The sequence below is a fragment of the Lepisma saccharinum genome, chromosome 8, assembly GCF_977018435.1.
Source record: "Lepisma saccharinum chromosome 8, izLepSacc3.1, whole genome shotgun sequence".
Taxonomy (NCBI): domain Eukaryota; kingdom Metazoa; phylum Arthropoda; class Insecta; order Zygentoma; family Lepismatidae; genus Lepisma; species Lepisma saccharinum.
In genome coordinates this window covers 29402891-29425410 of record NC_139236.1, presented here as the reverse complement: position 1 = coordinate 29425410, position 22520 = coordinate 29402891, and the positions used below count along the sequence as shown (strand labels likewise).

General features: G+C 37.3%; 1 protein-coding gene across 1 annotated transcript; it reads right to left on the bottom strand.

Moving 5' to 3' along the window:
- Nucleotides 1-5004: 5004 nt before the first annotated feature.
- LOC145991400 (uncharacterized) lies at nucleotides 5005-7159 on the bottom strand. The gene is made up of 2 exons (XM_083127388.1): nucleotides 6252-7159; nucleotides 5005-6141 (listed from the first exon to the last, which is right to left on the bottom strand). The coding sequence occupies exons 1-2, from the start codon at nucleotides 6500-6502 to the stop codon at nucleotides 5859-5861; spliced, it is 534 nt and encodes a 177-aa protein (XP_082983514.1). The 5' UTR covers nucleotides 6503-7159; the 3' UTR covers nucleotides 5005-5858.
- Between the last annotated feature and the right edge of the window lie 15361 nt (nucleotides 7160-22520).

Genomic DNA, 22520 nt, shown 5'->3' with positions numbered 1-22520 from the left:
CTGTACCCTTCAATTGTTGCTGTAAACCAAGTGAAAGTTTCAGAATACGTGCCTATGACTTTTGCCTTTGTGGGTACATGCAGTCGTTCGCATTCTGAAAAGGAAGAAGAATAAGTCTGTAGTAGTCGTATTCTGATACTTTGTTACGTTCATGTAATCATGTAAGATTGATTTCGAACTGTACCACGAACATTTTATTAGGTTTGGTAACCTTATTCGGTAATATAGTGTATACATTATCATAAACTAATTTCACACGTATCAGGTATTGCATTCTTAAGAACCTGACGAATACTCTTTACAATTTACATGTGAATTACTTATATCAATTATTTATCATTTGCTTTTCCTTTCTTCTTGTCTTCATTTTTACTTTCGCCATTCTCACTTTTGCCATTTTTTCCGTTTGCCATTTTTTCCGTTGCCATTTTTACCGGACACCGCTCACCGGTTATACTTCATGTTCGCAATCGCCCGAGATATGTGATCTTCTTCAGATCTCCTGGAGCCATGGGCGTCGGCAGGAAGGGGGGGGGGGGGGGTGGATCGAACCGGTCGGTCGACCCCCCTGGAAATTTCCATCTACTTTTTCAATTTATGACAATTTATAAACGAAGCACTTTATTTCCCCTCATTTTGCCTCATTGTTTAAAAATGGTCCTGAGATATTGAATTTGGCACAAAACTTTCATAATTTGCAACACTGAAACTCTGTTAGTTTGAAACTTTCACACGTTTTGAAACTTCTTATATTACTGCGTTTGCTGCTGCTACTGCTACTAATGTTCGAAGTATCTATTATGTAATCTTGGTTGTAACAAGTACTATATTATTCAAATAATAAAGTTATTGGATGCTAAAATAAACTAAACTAAAATTACTACTGCTGCTGCTGCCACTACTACTACTAGTAATAATAATAATAATAACATAATTTAAAATACCGATAATGCAATAAATTTAAAAATGAACCCCCTCTTTAACACTCTTCTGCATATGCCACTGGTCTGTATCAAAATAATTTTGAGGGTAGGGGTTGTCCTCGACATCTTCTGTTCGACCCCCCTAGGAAAATTTCTGGCGACGCCCATGCCTGGAGCAGTTGATAAGATAGTTACGCTATTATACTCTTGGTGTCTGTATTTCACTAGGTGAAAGGAGGTAGTAATAGCAAGTTATTTCGATAAGAGGGAAAAACCATATGCCACATAGAATGTGCAGAATCAACACAATTATTTTAGATACCAATCAGTGGTACATTAACCATCATTCTCAGGTTTTGCATTTGTTGTTTGTCACTCACAATATAAATTGTCATTAGTAGTTTTATATCGCCTCGTCCTCGCTCGATTTAGCCATTTACTTACTTTAATTGCAGAATTATTATTATTTTAGACGCATCGGAAGATGCAGGTAAGGAGGATTAACAACAGTTAGTACGAAGGAACGGGCATAACATAACTATTCTTAGCAATTTGCACTCATTAAACTCTCCGCCTTCGTTAATGCACTACGTCAATACTACCATACTTATAATTGTGTATGTGTGTGTTTGTTTATCGAAAAAATCAACATTTCAGGTGTCAGGGAGGGTACTATAGTCCCACTTCAGTAGTTATTTGCTTTTCCTCCATTGAGACACACACTTTCCTGTCGCCATGAATCATTATGGTGATTAATGCAGCGCTATGTAAAACAATCAACAAACAATCCAAAGTTTACCAAAAATGCATGCAAATACAGTGTAGGTATGAATATAAATTCTAGTCACTTGACTACCTGCGCGAAGAACGACGACAACAATAGAATGCATTTATGTGCTTCCCGGGGTGTGTGATGAAGTAGATTGATGAAATTGTTTTTTTAATTCCACTTTGTGCACACAAAGGCTATTCAGGACAAGACCAGCAGTTTAAACACGAATCCGAACCACTGAGCAATGTACCTACACCAGGTATCGAACAAGGACCACCCTTATTGTTATAGGACGAAGTTACCACTATGCCATCGGGGAGGCTTCACTGAATTGGAGTATGGGTTTAATGCCTGTAGGGAAATTTACAATTTGAAACAATGATGACCAGCGTTTCTGGAAGAAACCGTTGACGGAACATTAAACGTCTACGTGGATTTTAAGTCAGGCGCAAAGGAGCCAATTCTTTGATGATAGATTTAAATTTCATTGGTTAGCAATATTCCAAAGAAACCGTCATATTTTACCTCACCGGAATTCGGAAGAGCGGCATCCTTCTGAAATTAGTCCAGTACATGTGTTCCAAGTTGTTAGTTCCTGTCAGAAACAGCAATATTTATTTTCAAACATCAAGTATGTCATGACTCAATTGCTCCGTGAGAAGAAGGGAGGAAACCCTACCCTGGCAAAAGCCTGTTGTGTCAACATTGAAACATGTGGTTTGCCTCAGCAGACAGTGGGCAGAGCTCTGCCAGGGAAAATTTATTGACAGCTCGCGTAGGGCCTGACCAGATGTTGCAAACTGAAAATCTTCCGTTTTGCTTTCGGAGTTTCGTCCCTATGTCATGTTCATTTCTGCTCTGATGATGCCAATTATTTTGAAGTATGTGAAGAAAGGATTGAATAATATTAAAATGTTTGGATCGTTGAAGGTCTCACAAGGCAGCACGTGTCGAAAATCCCCACGGGCGGCCCTGTGTTCAATCTCACATCACATCAGTCATTCAAGTCTTTTCCCTAACTAGCCCTGCTTGGCTACGAAAACTGACGGGATGTTTTTTTTTTTTTTTGCCGAAACTCGTAATAAGAGGGGTGGTGGTGTGCCACTTGATAAAAGGGGAAAGCATCGACAGCGGCCTTGCTCATATTGCGACCAAGCAGGCACGTATCCAGAGGGGGGCTTAGGGGGATCGAGCCCGCCCCCCGAAAGTTTTAGGTTTACACTAGATAACATGTTTTTTTTTTGTTTCTTGTGGTGTGAAATAAAATAATGTGACAATAATTTAAGGAGAGAAATAATTATCGAGGCAAGACGGAGAATGTTTCGTAACCCTATTATTGATAATAGCACGTATCCAAGATGGGGCACAGGGGTCTCGACCCTCTCCCCAGGAAAGTTTTCAGTTTAAGTTAGATAAAATTAGGTTTTTGGCTTCTTGAATAATGTGAAAATAATTTAAGGACAGAAATAATTATCGAGGCAAGACGGAGAATGTTTTATACCACTGTTAGTGTTAATAGCACGTATCCAAGGTTGGGACGAGGTGGCTCGAGCCCACCCCCCTCAGGAAATTTTTCAATTTACACTAGATAAAATTAGATTTTTGGCGTCTTGAATAATGTGATTTATAAATCTGAGAGAAATAATTATCGAGACAAGACGGAGTCTGTTCTATAACCCTATCATTGTTAATAGCACGTATCCAAGATGGTAATCAGGAGGCTCGAGCCCCCCTTCAGGAATTTTTTCTGTTTACACTAGATAAAATTAGGATTTTGGCTTCTTGAATAATGTGATGATAATTTGGGAGAAATAATTATCGAGACAAGACGGAGAATGTTCTATAACCCTGTTATTGTTAATAGCACGTATCCAAGGTGGGGTTGAGGTGGCTCGAGCCCCTCCCCCAGGAATTTTTTTTTATTTTTTACTAGATAAAATTAGGTTTTTGGCTTTTTTAATAATATCACGATGAGCACGAGTAGTTATGTTCCCGGATATGGGTCGATAAATCAATTGATTGGAAAAGATCGATGAAAGATCAATTGATGATAAAGGGCGGTGGACAAGGAAGCATTGTTTATTTTTGGATGGAGGCCAGAAATGGGCGGGGTTTGAGATATGTGGATGGGTTTTGATTGGTTTGTGGGGTATGGGGAGATGGTGGCGTGGGCTGGTGAGTGAGAGTGTTGCCCGAGAAAGGTGAAAGGTTACAGATGAGCGGTTGGAATGACGAAATCAGGATGTGAGTGTGGGACTGTTGGGTGATATGGAAGTGGGGTAGAACAAAGGAGGTATTGTGGACGGTGTAAAGGTTGGAGATAAAGTTCGTTGTATGTTTCCGGGAGATGTTTGTGCGTGTTTATCAATAGTGGTGTCATTGTATGTGTGGTCGGTATAGGGTAACGACCGTATAGGGTAACGACCGATGGAGGGAGAAGTGAAAAAGGAAAAAGTTGTGGAGAAACAGGGAGTAAATAAAATAAATAGAAAAAAAGTACAATTTGCAGAAGGGGATAGTGTGTATAGTATTCCGGGGTGGGAAGAGGATAGGAGGGGTACGTGGGCGTTGGACGCTTTGCGCGAGAGGATGCGCAGAGAAAATAGGTGCGTGATAAGCAAGGAGGATGAGGTATATAAGGACAATTGATCTGTTTATGTTTACATCACAGTGAGCACCCTGTGTGACCATCGTCTTCTTCCAGAGATCCAGAGACTACCTTTCAGAGTCGATTTCGAAGTGATTTACCAGGTATATAACGGTATCCGGAGGTAAGTATAAAAATGGGTATAGTATCGTGGATGATGAAATTTATTGGAGGAATGATCGGGATGACTTCATCTCCTGATCGATCAGAGAAACCGGTAACTAGACAGAGTTCTCGTCCGTTACCGACTCCTCCACAATCACCACGATCATCGATACGGTCAGGAATGTTGTCGAAAAAAAAGACATATGTGAATGTCCCTAAATATTTTACCGAGAATGAATTTCGAAAGGTGTGGGAAGAAAAGAACGCTGCCCAACACGGGTACGAAAAAATTAAACGTTATAGAAAGAACAGTATCGATGATGCTGGTGAATTGTCGAGGAAGAGAAAACGTGATACGTATAATGTAAAGTGTAATCCTATGTATGGGTATACAGAGTGTTCTCCCGAAAAGACTGTGTATCAGACATATCCTGTAACAGTTAATAGATCAAAGAAATTTAAAAGTTGTAAATCGGAAATATTTGGACATCAGAATACAAAATTGATTATTTTTGACGCCCCTGTAAGGTTCAGAGAATCCTTTTTAATTACCGTCTACAATCAAAATTTAGTGTCTGAAACGTTTTTGGAAGTCGAAAATAACGGTTTTCCGATCAGTATGCGTTTTATTAATAATCGCAGAGCAGGTTTATGTGAGACACACTATCTGTTCGAAAGAGCACCTGTATACGGGCATTTGTCGTACGGTATATGGACGAGTCGTGTAGCTAGTGAAATAGCGACACACGGATACAATGCAGGACCTTTTATTTTAGTATCAGGGCTTTCCTCATTGGATTGTATCTGTATAGAAACAGAATCGGAATTAAATTCGGAGTATTTAGATACATCTGAGTTACATGCTCCTCCACGTTGCCGGGCAACAAAATATATCATGATGGCGAATGAAAGACTGAATTGCAACCGTACCGATGTCGAATTGACACGGTACGAAAATTTGGAAAATCTGCTGAATAACGAAATTCCTCAATTATATAGGGTTGGCTGCCACGGTAAGTATATGATGGTAGATCATTGTGATGTTGCAACGTTAATGCAGATATTTCGGAGAGAGTACCGAGAATCTGTATTAACACTGGGGGAGATATTCCGGTGGTTTCGATACAGTGTGTCCCCTGAGGACCTGATAGGTGAAATATTAGGAGTAAAAGGCCCTACATTGGATCTGGAAGAATTATCGGATTATTGTTACAATCCATTACGACGAGATGATGTAAGAAATAAATATTTTTTTATTTCTAGCCTTCACAAAGTAGAAGAAAAATTCAACAGAACTTTGACCCCACCTCACCGTGAATTCCCTAACATCATCGAGGAGACCGATACATCAGAAGTGGAAGACGTGTAAAATAAAAGGTGAGAAAAAATATTACCTATATTTATTGATAGATTATAAGTCGCCGTCCTCTTCATCCGTGATATCTATAATGGAAGGCGTAATAGGAGGAGACGGTGACGCCGCAGCAGGAGAAGGTGGCGTAGCAGCAGGGGACGGTGGCGTAGCAGCAGGGGACGGTGGCGTAACAACACGAGGGACCGGCAGCACGGCGGGAGGGGGTGGCACAGCAGCAGGAGGAGGTGGTGCAACAGCACCATTCCGGACGAGTTCCAGGAGAGGCTCCGGTACCAACCCGAAGAACTGAACGCCTCGTTCTTCGTGGATACGACGGAGCCTGAAAAAAAGAAGGGAGTTAGAATAATAATATTTCATATTCACACATAAATCGGAAGTTGTATAGATAGGGGTGATGATGTAATAGATATAATTGAAAAAATGTATTACCTTTCCTGGATCTCGCCGATCTCTGCCTCCAACTCTCTCCTAAACTCTTCCCGCCTGGCTAGGAATCCGTTGTTCGCGGTAACGGCACGTTGGAGTGTTTCCACGAAACGGTGTCCGATACCCTCTAATTCAGCGCCCAAACGGTCACCAGTTGTCTGCGCCTCCACATCGACTCCTGCCACTCTATCCGTGTACCGGCGAAACGCCCTCTGCAGGTTTTGGACTTCTTCCTGCACATCGGCGTTAGCCATATACAGAAGGAAGGCCTCTAAAAGAGCCAACCCCCGATTGTTCTAAAACAAAAATGTATAACTGTAATCAAGGTGTACGTGCGATATATCTAACATATTTTCTTTATATTTTCAGATATGGCATCCCTACCATTTGAATTCAATGTATTGCATGGGAATCTTAAAGATGCAGAACATTCCGGGGAACGAAGGAATCTGTGGAGCAAGGTCCAAGCTCGCCAAGTGGAGAGACAGATCGCATGCTACATAGATTTCTGCGAGGAGAACGGGTTAGCGGAGAACCTGATGAAGAACCTGGAGGAGGTCTGCCGTGATATGGAAGTCCAAATCGACACGCTCACTAAAATGTTTAGTTACATATCAGAAAAAAAGAACACGTCCCCAGTATTTGGGGATTTTTTGGAAAATGTAAAACAGGCACAGTATGTGCCATCTCATTTATCCCTTCGTGTATGTTTCGAAATGATGGAGGTTTTCAAAAATATTAGAAAACAAAAAACTGAGGAGACAAAAAAGAACGATGAAAAGGAGATGGAGAGTAAAATGTCAGAACTTCTAAAGAAAAGAAAATTGGACAAATAAATACTAACACCACTAATACACTAACACTTTTGTCCGATTTTCGTTTGTCTACACTCGAAAAATTAAATGAGAAAGTGTATAGGTGATTTAGTAAATGAAATGTATATATTTGAAAATATAACTAGATGGATATGAAATGTTTGTAATAAAATATAATCAGAAAATATGTTATTTTTATATTAATATGAAATACCTGTATGTTAATTACGTTTTTCTCATAATACATTGGTGACATAGCTGTTTTATAATCAGAGTTCCGGATCTGCTATTCCATAAAAATGGTTCGAATCCGATTTTACTATGGTGACATGTCTCATAATTAAGGTCCCGGGTTCGATACCTGGTAAAATACACAGTAATTCGAACTCTTGATTTCGATTGGTTGTTTAAAGTCCACTTTATGCACATTAAGGCTAATCGGAACTAGACCTACAGTTTAAAGTGGGATCCGAAATGTGCCTCCACCGGGAATCGAATCCGGGGACCTTGATTACAAAAGGTAAAAATACACAGCAATTGGAACTCTTGATTTTCATTGGTTGTTTAAAGTCCACTTTATGCACATTAAGACTAATCGGAACTAGACCTACAGTTTAAAGTGGGATCCGAAATGTGCCTCCACCGGGAATCGAATCCGGGACCCTTGATTACAAGACGACGACGTTACCACTGTGTCATCGGGGAGGTCTAACAATTCGAACCCCGGTGTAAACTGGAGGTCTAGTTGTGATTAGTCTCTTTACATAAAATAAGTTAGAAACAGACAAACATGCAAATTACTTACCAAGTTTCCGTTCTCCATTTCTGTTCTGCTACAGACGATAAATGTGAAGAAAGACTGCTATAAATATTCCATATATATTGACGGTATAGTTTGATCCAAATTTTGTAACATCCTCCGTGTATCATTTAAAGGTTAGCGGTCAAATTATAATCGGGAATCTGGAAACATATTTTACAAGTTGTTTTGACATTCTAAAGGTTATAGAGGTCACGTAGCAGTTAGTGGGAAACATATTTTACAAACTGTTTTGACGTTCTCTGAAAGTATCTCTATGTATCATTCTAAAGGTTAGAGGTTACGCAGCAATTGGCAGTCTCGAGAAGGTTCTTTGTCACATTTGAGAGTATTGAGAAATAATGAAGGAGTCGATAAACTCTCGAGTCTTTTTCATTCTCCGGTGTTTATAAATTCTGTGTTTCAATATCTCGGTAGACGTAGTAATGTTTAAAAGTTAAGGATGAAATTGTAATCAACAGTTTTGAGATGAGGGTTAAAGGTTTACAAGAAGAATAAACTCTAAGGAGGTTATTTGCGGTCGATCTTTTACGAAACTACACAGAACAGACACTTTAAAAATATGGAACCTTGTGTGAAATGATGTTTATTGAAAACCAGGGCCGGCCCGGGCCCCCCTAGGAAATGATGAATAACGATTCCTGAAGTTATCACTGCATGTTAAAACCAGGGCAGGTCCGGACCCTTGGGAAATGGTGAATAACCATTGTAACGTTATTTCTGTATGCATATCGAAAACCAGGGCCGGCCCGGCCCCCTAGGAAATGATGAATAACGATTGTTGAAGTTATCACTGCATGTTAAAACCGGGACCGGTCCGGACCCTTGGGAAATGGTGAATAACCACCGTAACGTTATTTCTGTATGCATATCGAAAACCAGGGCCGGCCCGGGCCCTCTAGGAAATGATGAATAACGATTCCTGAAGTTATCACTGTCTGTTAAAACCAGGGCCGGTCCGGACCCTTGGGAAATGGTGAATAACCATCGTAACGTTATTTCTGTATGTATATCGAAAACCAGGGCCGGCCCGGACCCCTAGGAAATGATGAACAACGTTTAGTGAAGTTATCACTGTATGTTAAAACCAGGGCCGGTCCGGACCCTTGGGAAATGGTGAATAACCTTCGTAACGTTATTTCTGTATGTATATCGAAAACCAGGGCCGGCCCGGACCCCTAGGAAATGATGAACAACGTTTGGTGAAGTTTACACTGTATGTTAAAACCAGGGCCGGCCCGGGCCCTTTGGAAAATGGTGAATGACCTTTGACCCCGACCTTTGACCTTTTTTTTTTTTTTGAATTTTTTTTGAAATTTTTTTTTTTTTTTTTTTTTTTTTTTTTTTTTTTTTTTTTTTTTTTTTTTTTTTTTTGAATTTTTTTTTTTTTTTTTTTTTTTTTTTTTTTTTTTTTTTTTTGAATTTTTTTTTTTTTTTTTTTTTTTTTTTTGAATTTTTTTTTTTTTTTTTTTTTTTTTTTTTTTTTTTTTTTTTTTTTTTTTTTTGAATTTTTTTTTTTTTTTTTTTTTTTTTTTGCAAATTTTCAAATCGTTATATCTCCGTGCCTAATTGAGATAGAAGGATGATCGATAGGTCGTTGAACTCGGAATGAAATCCTCTTTCTATCGGAAAAATTTCATCATTCTAGGATCAACAGTTTCCTATTTCCTTTATTACCAATCGAAGACTCCCCTTCCGACCACTCTACTAAAAGGTCTCGATGTGCAGATTCCGAATCTGTAACGGTTTTCAGGCTAACTCAATCAGCAATACAACTATGTCTCTTTGAAATGTTTACGTTTTCTGAAATTTTGCCAAGTTTTAGGTTATCAGGCAATTTGACCTCTACAATTCCTGTTCTATTTTATTAGAAATATCTTTTCATTATCGAAGACTTTAACCTTGTTTATAGATAAGAACCAGGAAACCGTTACACATTTCTAGAAAGTTTACAATACAACCAGGAAACCGTTAGATAAATCATTAAAACAAAAGGGGTCGTAGATACCGGAAAGATTGTTACTTATTTCCTGGAAACCTATAAATCAGACAGTAAAACCGTTAGAATCAGTATTGTGATGCTGAGGTATATAACATAGACACCCTCTTTTGTGAGTAGTTTCTGGAATACTATTATCCTCCTATCATGGACTTACAGTTATCTGCTGACGAATTGTTAGTGTTATATCGTAACGGGTATTACAAAACAGCTGACCAGTTACGAAAACTACTGGCGTACATTGCACAAAGGATAATTGAAGGAGAGACTGTCTCTTTAGTTGAAGAGTATGATCAATTACTACGGGCAGTAACAACAACAACAGCAACACCCGAACTTTTCGGAAAAGGAGTATCATCGCCACCGAATATTCACACATCCGATACTGCATCATCTCAAGGAACTTCAAGGAATGCCGTATCCAGACCAGACCCGGAACCTCTACCTGGACCGTCTTGGAGAGAGGACCCCTTACCGACAGTTGAACAGTCACCTCAGAATATTTCTGAATCACATAGAAGAGGTAAGAAAAGAAAACGTGATACAATACCTCGTGAACACATAGGAAATATATTGTTACACAATATTCAGGAACGTGAATACCCTAAATTTCGTTCCAAGGGACAACGTGTGGAATTCAGTTTCTCACATCCTCCAGAAAATGTTGACCCTCACAGTTGGATTCGTCAAGGTGTTGAAAACCTTCTCACCTATGTGAAAAAGAATGCTAAGGACGGAGATAAAATAGGTTTAACACTATCTAACATATCCGACCCAAATGTAAAAGATATTTATATCGGATGGCATAGAAGTGATCAGTTACATAGTGATATGGTATGGACTGTTATGCATAAAATACTACAAAGTGCAAAAACATTTTCAAGTACAGACCGTCTAATTTTACGGGCTGACCGTGTTGATATACCTGTCGGAGGAGGAGGAGACGGTAAGCGTGCCTATTGTTTACCAAATTATATCCTAAGTACACTGAAGAGAAGTGTTGTCAGTGTACCAAATAGAAAAAAACCTCTTTGTTTAGCTGAAGCTCTGGTTATAGGGAAAGCCCATGTAGATAAAGATCCATCGTATACACAATATAAAAGAAATAGAAATCTTCTTAGACCTGTTTTTGAACTAATGCGAAAGGCAGGTGTAAATCTAACAGACAATACGTGTGTCGGAAGTGGAATTCCTGAACTCAAAAAATTTCAACAAGTTCTTACAGAATATAAAATCACTGTGTACAATAACCTTCGTGATGTTAAAGATATTCTTTTTGAAGGAGAGGTTGAGAATGTCTCCAAATACATATATCTTCTATACGACAGTACTCGGCAGCATTACGATGTTATTGTGAACCGTGTTGGAGCTTTTGCAGCAAAACAGGAATGCCAGGGATGTAACGAACTTATATTTTGTAAACCACATATTCATCAGTGCAAACAAATGTGTTCCATGTGCCGCGCAATCCCTCCATGCGTACCTGAAACAGGAGTTTATAAAACATGTCAAACATGTTACAGAATTTTCAAAAATGAGAAATGTTTTACAAATCATGTTTCTACACTATTTCGAAACGGTACAGTATGTAGTGAAATCCAACAGTGTCCTCGATGTTTTAGAATTGTTCTCACAAATAATTCGTATGAGAAAGTACATAGGTGTAACATGAAATACTGTACTGTCTGTAACTGTGTGAAACCTATAAATCATATGTGTTACATGTCCATTCCAAAAGCTAAACAGAATTCGAAATTTCTATTTGTGTTTTATGATTTCGAATGTTATACTGATATTCCGTACTGCGATAAAGAAAAAACTTTTCTTCATGTTCCGAATCTGATCGTGGTACAAACAGCCTGCCATGCATGTCATAACGAAGAGGATTTAACAGTTTCGTGTTCTGTCTGTGGTACAAGACAGTTTATATTCTGGGATGATCCTGTAGAAACATTTCTCTCCTATCTCGAACTGCAACATAAGTTTTCCAATATAACTATTTGTGCACACAATGCACGAGGTTATGATTGCACGTTTATATTGAGAAAAATGTTGGAAAAAGGGATGAAACCTCGTATAATCTTGGATGGAACCAAAATCATCAGTATGACGTATCAAAATCTCTACTTTATCGACAGTCTTAATTATGTTCAAACGAATCTTGCAGGGTTTTCAAAACTGTTCGGTCTTCCAGTGCAGAAAGGATATTATCCGCATTTGTGGAACACATACAAAAATCGAAATTACATAGGACCTACACCTCCTCCTTCTGCATACGGATATGAATATATGAAAACAATTGAAGATCAGACAAATTTCATGTCTTGGTATGATACTGAATGCAAAAAAAATATGCCTTTCAACAACAAAACAGAACTACTCCAATATTGTATTAAAGATGTTACTCTGTTAAGACAAGGATGTCTGAAACTGAGACAGAATTTTCTGGACATATGTAAAATAGATATTTTTAGGAATTGTATCACTATAGCATCAGCGTGTTCATTAATTTACAGACATAAATTTATGCCCGCTGACACTATAGGAATAATTCCTAAAGGAGGTTACCATCATGCAGATAAAATGTCAAAATTTGCGTTGAAATGGTTGACCTATGTTGAAGAACAAAATCACATAATACTTCTCCACGGCGGACGTACTCGTGAAAAATATGTTTTAGGAGGACGTTATAAAGTAGATGGATATCACGAGGAGACAAATACAGTGTACGAAGCGCTTGGTTGCTTCTGGCACGGCTGCAGACGATGCATATCAACAAACAGGGATATGTATCCTAAAGATATCACGGAAGATGAAAACACCCAGGAAAATGATGGTCAAACTAATAGTGACATGCTAAACACTGCAGCTTTTAGATACGAAACAACATGTCGTAAACTTGCAGCTTTACGTTCTGAAGGTTACCATGTTGTCACAATGTGGGAATGCGATTTTGATAGAATATTAAAAACTGATCCTGAACTCGATAGACATCTATCTACACACCCTATTGTCTGCTGTATTCCTTTAAATCCGAGAGATGCCTTATATGGCGGAAGAGTTGAAACAGTCAGAACTTATTACAGAATCAAAGAAAATGAGAAATTACAATACAACGATTTTACAAGTTTGTACCCTTATGTGAACAAATATTGTACCTATCCTGTAAGGCATCCTACCATATTTTTAGGAAATTCTATTCCTCCAGTCGATGAAGTTTTAAACATGGAAGGACTTGTTAAATGTACAATTCTACCCCCTACAACCCTTCTCCACCCTGTTTTACCCTCCAAAATAAATGGAAAACTGATGTTTGTATTATGTAAAGAATGTGCTATCACACTAAAATGTGAAGGTATTTGTGAACATTCAGATGAACAGCGTGCACTTTCAGGAACTTGGGTTATCGCAGAAGTACGTAAAGCTTGCAGTTTAGGTTACAGAATGTTGGAGATGTCGGAAGTGTGGAAATATGAAACATCTATGTACAATCCTGTTACACAAACTGGAGGACTGTTTGCTGAGTATGTCAACACATTTTTGAAAATAAAACAGGAAGCCAGTGGGTGGCCTACTTGGTGTCAAAACAGAATGGATAAAGAAAAATACCTACAGGACTATTTTGATAAAGAGGGGATTCTATTGGAGGAAGACAATATTGAGATCAATCCTGGAAAACGTACTTTGGCTAAACTTTGTCTTAATTCTTTATGGGGCAAATTTTGTCAACGAGATAACCTTTCCCAAACATCTATTATCAAGGAGTCGAAAGATTTCCTCGATAAAATGACTGATCCTAATATAATTATCGGAGGAGTTATATTTATCAATCAGGATACTGTTATAGTAAACTGGAAATATGTTGAAGAGGCAATCACCCTGAACAGAAAAGTAAACGTTCCTATTGCAGCTTTTACGACATGTCATGCTCGTTTGAAACTGTATGAACTTCTTGAAAAATTGGATGACAGGGTATGTTATTGTGACACAGATTCGGTGATTTACATAGATAGTCCTGAAATGGAATATCATCCCCGAACAGGTGATAAATTAGGGGATCTCACCGATGAATTAAGTGATTTCGGTCCCGATGCAATTTGTGAAGAGTTTGTCTCAACAGGACCAAAAAGTTACAGTATGAAAATTAAAAAAACTCTTTCTGAACCCCAATATATCTGTAAAGTTAAAGGGATCACTTTAAATACTTCCACATCAAAATTGGTCAACTTTGATACTATGTGTGATATGATGAACAATGAAAAATCTGACGTTACAGTAGAAAATATCTTTAGAATTAGAAGAACAAAACAGTTTCAAGTTATCAGTACAAATGAAAAGAAATTGTTTCAGCCAGTATTAATGAAACGTTTTTTTGACCACCAACATTTATCATTTCCTTTCGGATACCGTACAGATTAGGTTATAAATATGTCTGTAATCCTAATCTGTAATAGGTATTGTAATAGGTTTTAGGTCCAAAGTTCAAATTTTTGTTTCAGTATTTTTATATTGTATACTTGTATTATAGAATCTTGTACAAAATAAATATAAAATGTAGTAATAGTCTGGTAAACCGTCATTTTCTTTCAAGTTCCTGGATACAAATCTGTAAAATTTTTGCTTAATATAAAATGTTTCCTAAACTTGTCCATCCTTTTACAATGATGGTTTGTGGAGCATCAGGAAGTGGAAAAACTACTTTTGTAACAAAACTTGTCAATTCTATTTTTTCTTTTGTCGAAAAACCTGTTAAAAAAATAGTGTGGTGTTACGATCAGGAAAATAGTATTCCAAAAAATATTGGTGATGTGGAATATCATAAAGGAATTGTTAATTGGCAATCATGGAACGGAAAAACTCCTACCCTTATAGTGCTAGATGATCTTATGATGGTTGCTGAAGGAGAAAAAGTTGCAGATCTTTTTACGAAAGGTAGTCACCACAAAAATATTTCAGTTGTTTTTATAACACAGAATCTTTTTCACCAAGGAAAAAATTGTAGAGATATTTCTTTGAACGTAAAACATTTTGTTATATTTAAAAATCCACGAGATATGAACCAATTTACTGTTTTTGCACGACAACTTCAACCTCATCGCATGAAGGAACTTGAAAAAGTATATATAGATGCAACAATAGAACCTCACAGTTATTTGTATATTGATCTTTCCCAGTCAACACCGGATCCTTTACGTTATCAAACAGATATTTTTAATACAGATCATTCAACCATATATCTTCCTCAGGAATGCCTGAAACCTCGAGATGAAGAAAACGAGGAAGAGACGTACCAACTTACGTTCTAAACAGAATATTTCTTTTAAAACACATTCACCTTTTTTGCACATATTGAAAAATTCCCCAACAAAAGTTCGTAAAACATTATTGAAAAGTGCTCCCAAAAAAACAATCCGTTTTATAAGTGAATGTTGTCTGAATGTTTTAAAAGGCAATATAAAACTTCGGCCGTCTGTAAAGCATCGTCTAACACCTTACAAAACTGTTTTACGTAGACTTGTAAAACCTAAAGTAAATATCGAGAAACGAAGAAAAATTCTTGTTCAAAGAGGAGGGTTTCTACCCCTACTTTTAGGATCTCTATTATCAGGTCTTCTCGGAACTCTCATTCCACATTAATAATGACACCTGTTTACAAAAAAATGATTGTTCTTTCACCAGAACAATTGACACGTATTCGCGGTTCCGAACAGTCTATAAATCAAAAATTATCTGTTCTGGATAAAAAAATGAACGAAATTTTTAAAATGAAAAATATACCAGATGACCAAAAATGGCGTCTTTATAGAAAAGAATTGGATGAGTATTTATGGTTGAGTCGAAAATCGAAAGAACCATTAGAGATTCCTATTATCCAGGATAATGGTGATTCTAGTATTTCACCAGGATCAACATATTTTCCTCCAAACCTGGTAGAAACATTACCACGTAATACAAGACAGCAGTTAGAAAATATTATTGATGAGTATCAATCTACAGCCCAACGTCTAATCGAAAAAGATCAGGAAAAAACGCTTCCGGAACCGAGATCTTTAAATTTTTCATCGTCATCATCACCAACGGAGATTCCTGGTCCGTCTCGTAAACGAAAACCTGCGAAAAAAAAGAAGAAAAATGTTGTCTTACGTGTTTCCAGAAAAACTTCACCATTTTTGAGAACACCTGATGCATACAAACTCGTTCCTTTAAGAAAAAGTCGTAGACAGAGAGACCAATCATGGGAGTCCCTAAAGTAAAACATGATAAAATTCTTGCTAGAATATATTACGATCCTCAACACAGAGCCTCATTTTCTTCTGTGGATCGTTTATGGAAAGCTGTACGAGATAGGAATATATCTCGTGATACAGTAAAAAATTGGTTAATGCACCAGGAAACATACACTCTCCACAAAAGTGCACGAAAAAGGTTTCCTCGAAACCATTACAATGTATGGAACATAGATATGCTCTGGGAAGCCGATCTTAACGATATGACATCGATACAAAAACATAACGACGGATTTAAATATCTCCTAACAGTGATCGATGTATTTTCAAAATATGCTTATGCATTACCCCTAAAAAATAAAACAAGTAATTCTGTAACCGAAGCTTTCAGAACCATTTTTGAACAAAGCAAAAGAAAACCTGCCACATTACAGACAGATCAAGGAACAGAATTTACGAATTCTGTGTTCCAGAATTTTCTGAAAAATGAACAAGTAGACTTTTCGATCGCAATTAACCACCCTGTAAAAGCAAGTATAGTGGAACGTTTTAACCGAACGTTAAAAGAACGAATGTGGAAATATTTTACAGCAAAACAGACAAGACGTTACATAGATATTTTACCTCAACTTCTTGAAGGTTACAATACTGCAATCCATCGTTCCATAGGAATGGCACCTCAAGATGTAAACGAAACTAATGTTTACACAGTATGGAAACATCTCAATAGACACAACAACCGTATCTCACACACATTTTCAGATTTGAAAGTTGGGGACATTGTGCGAATTTCTGTTGTTAAAGGACATTTCGAAAAAGGATACGAACAATCGTGGTCACGAGAACTTTTTAAGATTCATTCCGTCGTTCAACGGCAGCCTGTACCTGTTTACATATTGGACGACTTAAATGGTGAACCTGTAAAAGGAACATTTTACAAACAGGAGGTTCAGAAAGTATATTCGAATCCTGACGAAGAGTATAAAATTGATAAAATTTTAAAAACACGAGGTAAAGGTAAAACTTTAGAATACCTTGTTCGTTGGCTGGGTTATCCCTCCAGTTTTGATTCATGGATCAAGGCATCATCGCTAAAACCGATAGCAGACAACTAAACCTCAATATATATCGAAATATATCACCATTTCGAATCAGTGAGTTCTTCTTGTTCAGTCAGAATGGATGATAATTTCTACATCTACCTCCCATCGTCTTCATCAGAAAAATATTTTTCAAACAATACATTAACTCATTTTACTGTAAAATTGGCAAAACGTATCGATCTGCCTCCAGATTTGTGGGAAGTCGGTTTAGCAGAATTATGTCATTCAACTCTTTATGATAACGTTCTGGAAACAGATTCAGGACAACTAACATTTCCTGTTCGAACATACACAAATGTTGACGACTTGATTTCGTCGATCGTAACTTCCCTTCCCGATAATCGAGAAATACGAAAATCTGTGCTTTACAAATTCTGGCATCTTCTGGCTGACCCGCAATGGAGTTCATTCGAGTCATCTGTTTCTACAGATAACACACTATATATTAACGATCAACCGTTTTATTTTCCTGCAGCTACTTATACAATAGATGATCTTATTTTTTTCCTGAAAACCAACCCTGCAAATGTAGCTATTCCTACTCATCTTCGATTCTATTTTAAAGCTGCCGTATATAAACACTTGTCCGAAACAGGAATGCTCGACCCTGAACCCGATGCCTCTGTAGACAATACAATAACACCAATAGATTTAACAGACGACTATGCTAAATTTCGATATGATATATTAAAATCTATCTACTCTTCGCACGTAATATCTAATAACGTTGTCGATAAAAATCCTTACATATTTGTATATTCAGATATTGTAAAACAACAGTTGGTCGGTGAAGAAATGATACGTCTTTTACGTCTTACTCGAAAACAATGTTCAGAAGTAGATACCACATGTACGATACCTGTAGCTCATCACACATTCAATCCGATTCACTATGTTTCTCTGGATAAAAGTTCTTTTGAAACAATAGAAATTACTTTGAACGATCAAAAAGGAAACTTTTTACCTTTAAGAAACGGTTCCGTTCCTACTATCGCTGTTTTACATTTTCGTAAAAAAACAAAATCCTTTTAAAAAACCGACATAACACTATTTTCTCAGTCTATATTGGTAAACGAATGAGTCATCATGAATTCGCAAGCAGAATATTACACAACCCAAATACATGGAGGAATCGGACCCATTTTTCGTTCTAACAGAATTCAGAAAGGAAGAGGATTAGGTTCTCTTTTTGCTGGACTTTTCAGAATGGTGAAACCTCTTCTCTGGAGTGGTGCAAAAGCTATCGGAAAAGAAGCTTTAAAAACTGGTGCTAATATTGTTACAGATATTGCAACAAGTCAGCAAACCCCGAAAACTATTGTTCGTCAGCGAATACGTGAAGCTGGTCAGAATCTTAAAACTAGAGCACAACAAAAAATCGATTCTCTGACAGGTTCGGGTATAAGAAGAAGAATTGCAAGAAAAAATACCCATTCGGTGTTAAAACGTTCAGGTACCCGTGCTAGAACCTCGAGAATCAAGAAAAAACGTACATCCGTAAAACGTCGAAAAACATCATCGAAATCTAGGAAAACACGTAAAAGAAAAATCAGACAAAATATCAAAGTCAGAGATATTTTTACATCATGATACAGAACAGCACCTGGGTAATTTCACAGTTCGACCTTTTTCAGAAAAAACATACTATTCCGTACAAACCTATTGCTTTCTTCGATAACCAGAATGTAACTTCGTTTCTCGAACCTGTCTATCTTCGCTTACAGCTGAAGATGATTAAACAAGATGGAAGTCGTATGAGAACTCTACCGTCCGATAAAAAATCGATTCTCTGACAGGTTCGGGTATAAGAAGAAGAATTACAAGAAAAAATACTCATTCGATGTTAAAACATTCAGGTACCCGTGTTAGAACCTCGAGGATCAGAAAAATCAAACAGACTATCAAAGTCAAAAATATTTTTACACAATGATGCAGGACAACACGTGTATGATTTCACAGTTCGATCTTTTTCGGAAAAAACCTATTCAACAAAATGTCGAAAAAACCTACACTGTTACCTACAAACCTATTGCATCCATCGATAACCAGAACGTGATACCATTTCTCATACCTGCAACAGCAACAGATTTTCTGGATCTTGCATCTGTTTATCTTCGTTTACAGGTGGAGATGGTCAAACAAGATGGGAGTCGTATGAGTGCTTTGCCGACCGATAATGCAACCACAAAAAATTGTGGGGTAGTAAATTATCTCCTCAATACTATATTTTCACAATGTAACGTTGCTATCAACGGTATATCTGTAACAAATGCTGACAACAATTATGCATACAAATCGATTTTTGAGGTACTTCTCAATTACGGTACTGATGCTGCAAATACACATCTTACTAATGCTTTATGGTACCTGGACACACCTGGAAACCAAGATAAAATCACAACCAATAACGAAGGTTTCACCACCCGAAAAAATTTTTTCCAGTACGTTCCGTCATCAGGAAATCCTATGGAAGTAACAGCCGAAATGGAACTTATGGGAAAACTCCACATAGATTTTTTCAATCAGCCTAAATATCTACTCAATGGTGTGGAAGTACGTATCGAACTTATCAAGTCACGTGATGCTTTTTATATCTGGGGAGATCAAGATTCACCTAGCGTACAAATAAAAATTTTAAAAGCTGCTCTCGAAATAAATCACGTCATTCCTACTCCTAGCACCAGTTTGGCTATAGACAGAGCACTTTCTTACGCTCCTGCACATTATCCGTTCACAAGAAGTATTATCAAGGCATACTCTTACGTTGCAGGAACGCAGCAGATTTCTATCGACAATGCTTTTCAAGGTCCTTTTCCGAATGTTATTCTTTTTACTATGGTATCCACCGCCAGCTTTCTCGGAGACAGTAAAAAAAATCCGTTCGACTTTAGAAGTTTTAACCTATCTTCTTTCCATCTTGTAAAAAATGGAGAGCTCACACCTTCTGAACCTTTACGAATCAGTACAGGAGGAAATAGCGGTTTAGTAACACGTGCCTACCAAACTCTCTTTTCCGGCACAGGTATCCATCACAATAATTATGGACATCAGATAACAAGGAAGATGTTTGAAAACGGATCATTTTTTCTAATTTACGACATTACACCAGATTTTTCAGGAAACGATACACACATCAGTCTACAGGAACAAGGTACCTTAGGAGTAGAAATGCAGTTTTCTCCACAACTGTCGGAAAATGTTACCTGTCTTCTCTATGCTGAATTCGAAGTGGCCTTGGATGTGACAAAAGACAGAGGTGCTATCCTTCACTAATAAATCTAACAATTTTACTCTATAAATTTGGTGTATTCCTGTTTTCTGCCACAGAAACCTACCTGTATCGTAATAGAAAAAGACTATCGTGTTTGTGTACTTTATTATAAACGTATCCGACATGAACACATCACAGATCAGACATATTTTATCTCACAATTGTTCCACCAAAACAATTTTTTGTGGTGTTTACCCGAGAGATCTTCTGCCTCGAACGTTCTCCACCCCTGCTTTGATAATCGCAAACACGGATACTTCTGATTCCGAAGGAACACACTGGGTTGCTTTCTATTTCGACAAAAACAATAAGGCAGAATATTTTGATTCATACGGTTTCCACCCCTATTACCCAGAATTCATAACATTCTTGAACCGTCATTCCTCTATTTGGACTCACAATAATACCCCCTTACAAGGAATATTTGCTACAACTTGCGGACATTACTGTTGTGTATATGCTTATTATAAAGCACATCACGTCACAACCAGGGATTTCATCCGGATATTCCCACCGGGTGTCAGTAAAGATGAATATATTTTACACCGTTTTCGTCAGATCTTCAAATGTTTACCGCATTCAAAGTGTCCTAAAGGAGCACAAGTGTGTCGTTCCATCAAACCAGTTCGGGAGTGTATAAGGTGATTTCTATATAAAATATGTATGATGATTCTGCTCACTCTCAGTATCATCTTGACACCTTTAGTGAAAACATCATGGAACCGGTCAAAAATTCTACAATGGAAAAACATGATCAGCTTCTAGACCGTATTACTCATAAGGATGGTGTTTCTAGATGTAGAAAACGTAGACGTCTGCCCCCTACCAAAGTTGAGATTCCTGTTATAAAAACTGAACCGATCGAGAGTGAACCGGATGTGACAAAGGATTGCGATTTCATGAAAATACGTCAAGAAAACAGTTCTTCCCAAAATAAAACCGAATGTTCGGAACTGCACAACATAGATGTCTGTTTGGATCTTTATCTTGCAAATATATACTTTCTGAACACAGAAAAAACCAAATATGTAGCAGTAGGATTCGAAAAACAAACACCTTTCAATCTGGTATGGGAGTTTTCGCAACAAGGAAGATTACCCGTACGAATTAATTCTTCACAGATTAGAGAATTGTGTGTTTTGAAATCTGATGTACTTAATTACATCGAAACAGGTCGACGATTTAATTATCTCGTCACAGGGAATGTTACTGTCAGTGCTGTAAATTTTTTCGGAAAACGTTGTATTTCCATGTATCAACATTCCTCACCGGATGCTTTTATTTTTACACCCCCGGAACTACATTTATTTTTTTGTGAACTTTTCACACCCTTGAGAAAATTAACGAACGAACGTTATCATAAATTACAGCCACATATACAGACTTTTGTGCATTGTATCGAAAAGAATATGTTTTCAGAAAGAAAAGAAGTACCGGAAAACCTGATAAGCCATTTTCACGTTCTCTGGTACAACGAATTGATGATTGAAATATATCTTCAACACAATCTTGGACATTCATTGATATTATAAATAATTTTATTATCCATTATGTATTTTTACTGTAAATGTATATCTTTATATGTATATTATTAAATTGTAAGTAAAACATTTGAAAAAAAGGTTAAACATTTTTTTATTTTTCTCTATTACAGTAGAAATGGTACATTTTCCAAACATTTTCAACTGCACAGGTTTTGTTCACATTTTTTGATTCACTATGTTCTCTACATTTCTTTTTCTCTACCGAAAGTTTCACACTCTCCAATTTTGGACACCCAAATTCTTCAATATTATCTACGGTTAACGTACTCATACGTTTTTCTCCGATACATTTTTCCAACCATTTAGTTTTTTCAGTACCTTTAACATACACATTTTCATTTACAAGTACAGAATATAAAAGATCTCCTAACTTCTCATACGGTACCCAACCATTTTCCCAGGAGAGTCCGTGTTTGTTTGCACGGAGCCAATAATTCACACGACGATATTTTTCACTTAACAAATGTAGACCGTATGGAGGTTTTACTAAATA

Coding starts and splice junctions, on each gene's coding strand:
- LOC145991400 (XM_083127388.1), bottom strand. CDS start 6,502: ATGGCTAACGCCGATGTGCAGGAAGAAGTCCAAAACCTGCAGAGGGCG. Junction 6,142..6,251: donor ATCGGCGAGATCCAGGAAAG/GTAATACATTTT, acceptor TCTTTTTTTCAG/GCTCCGTCGTATCCACGAAG.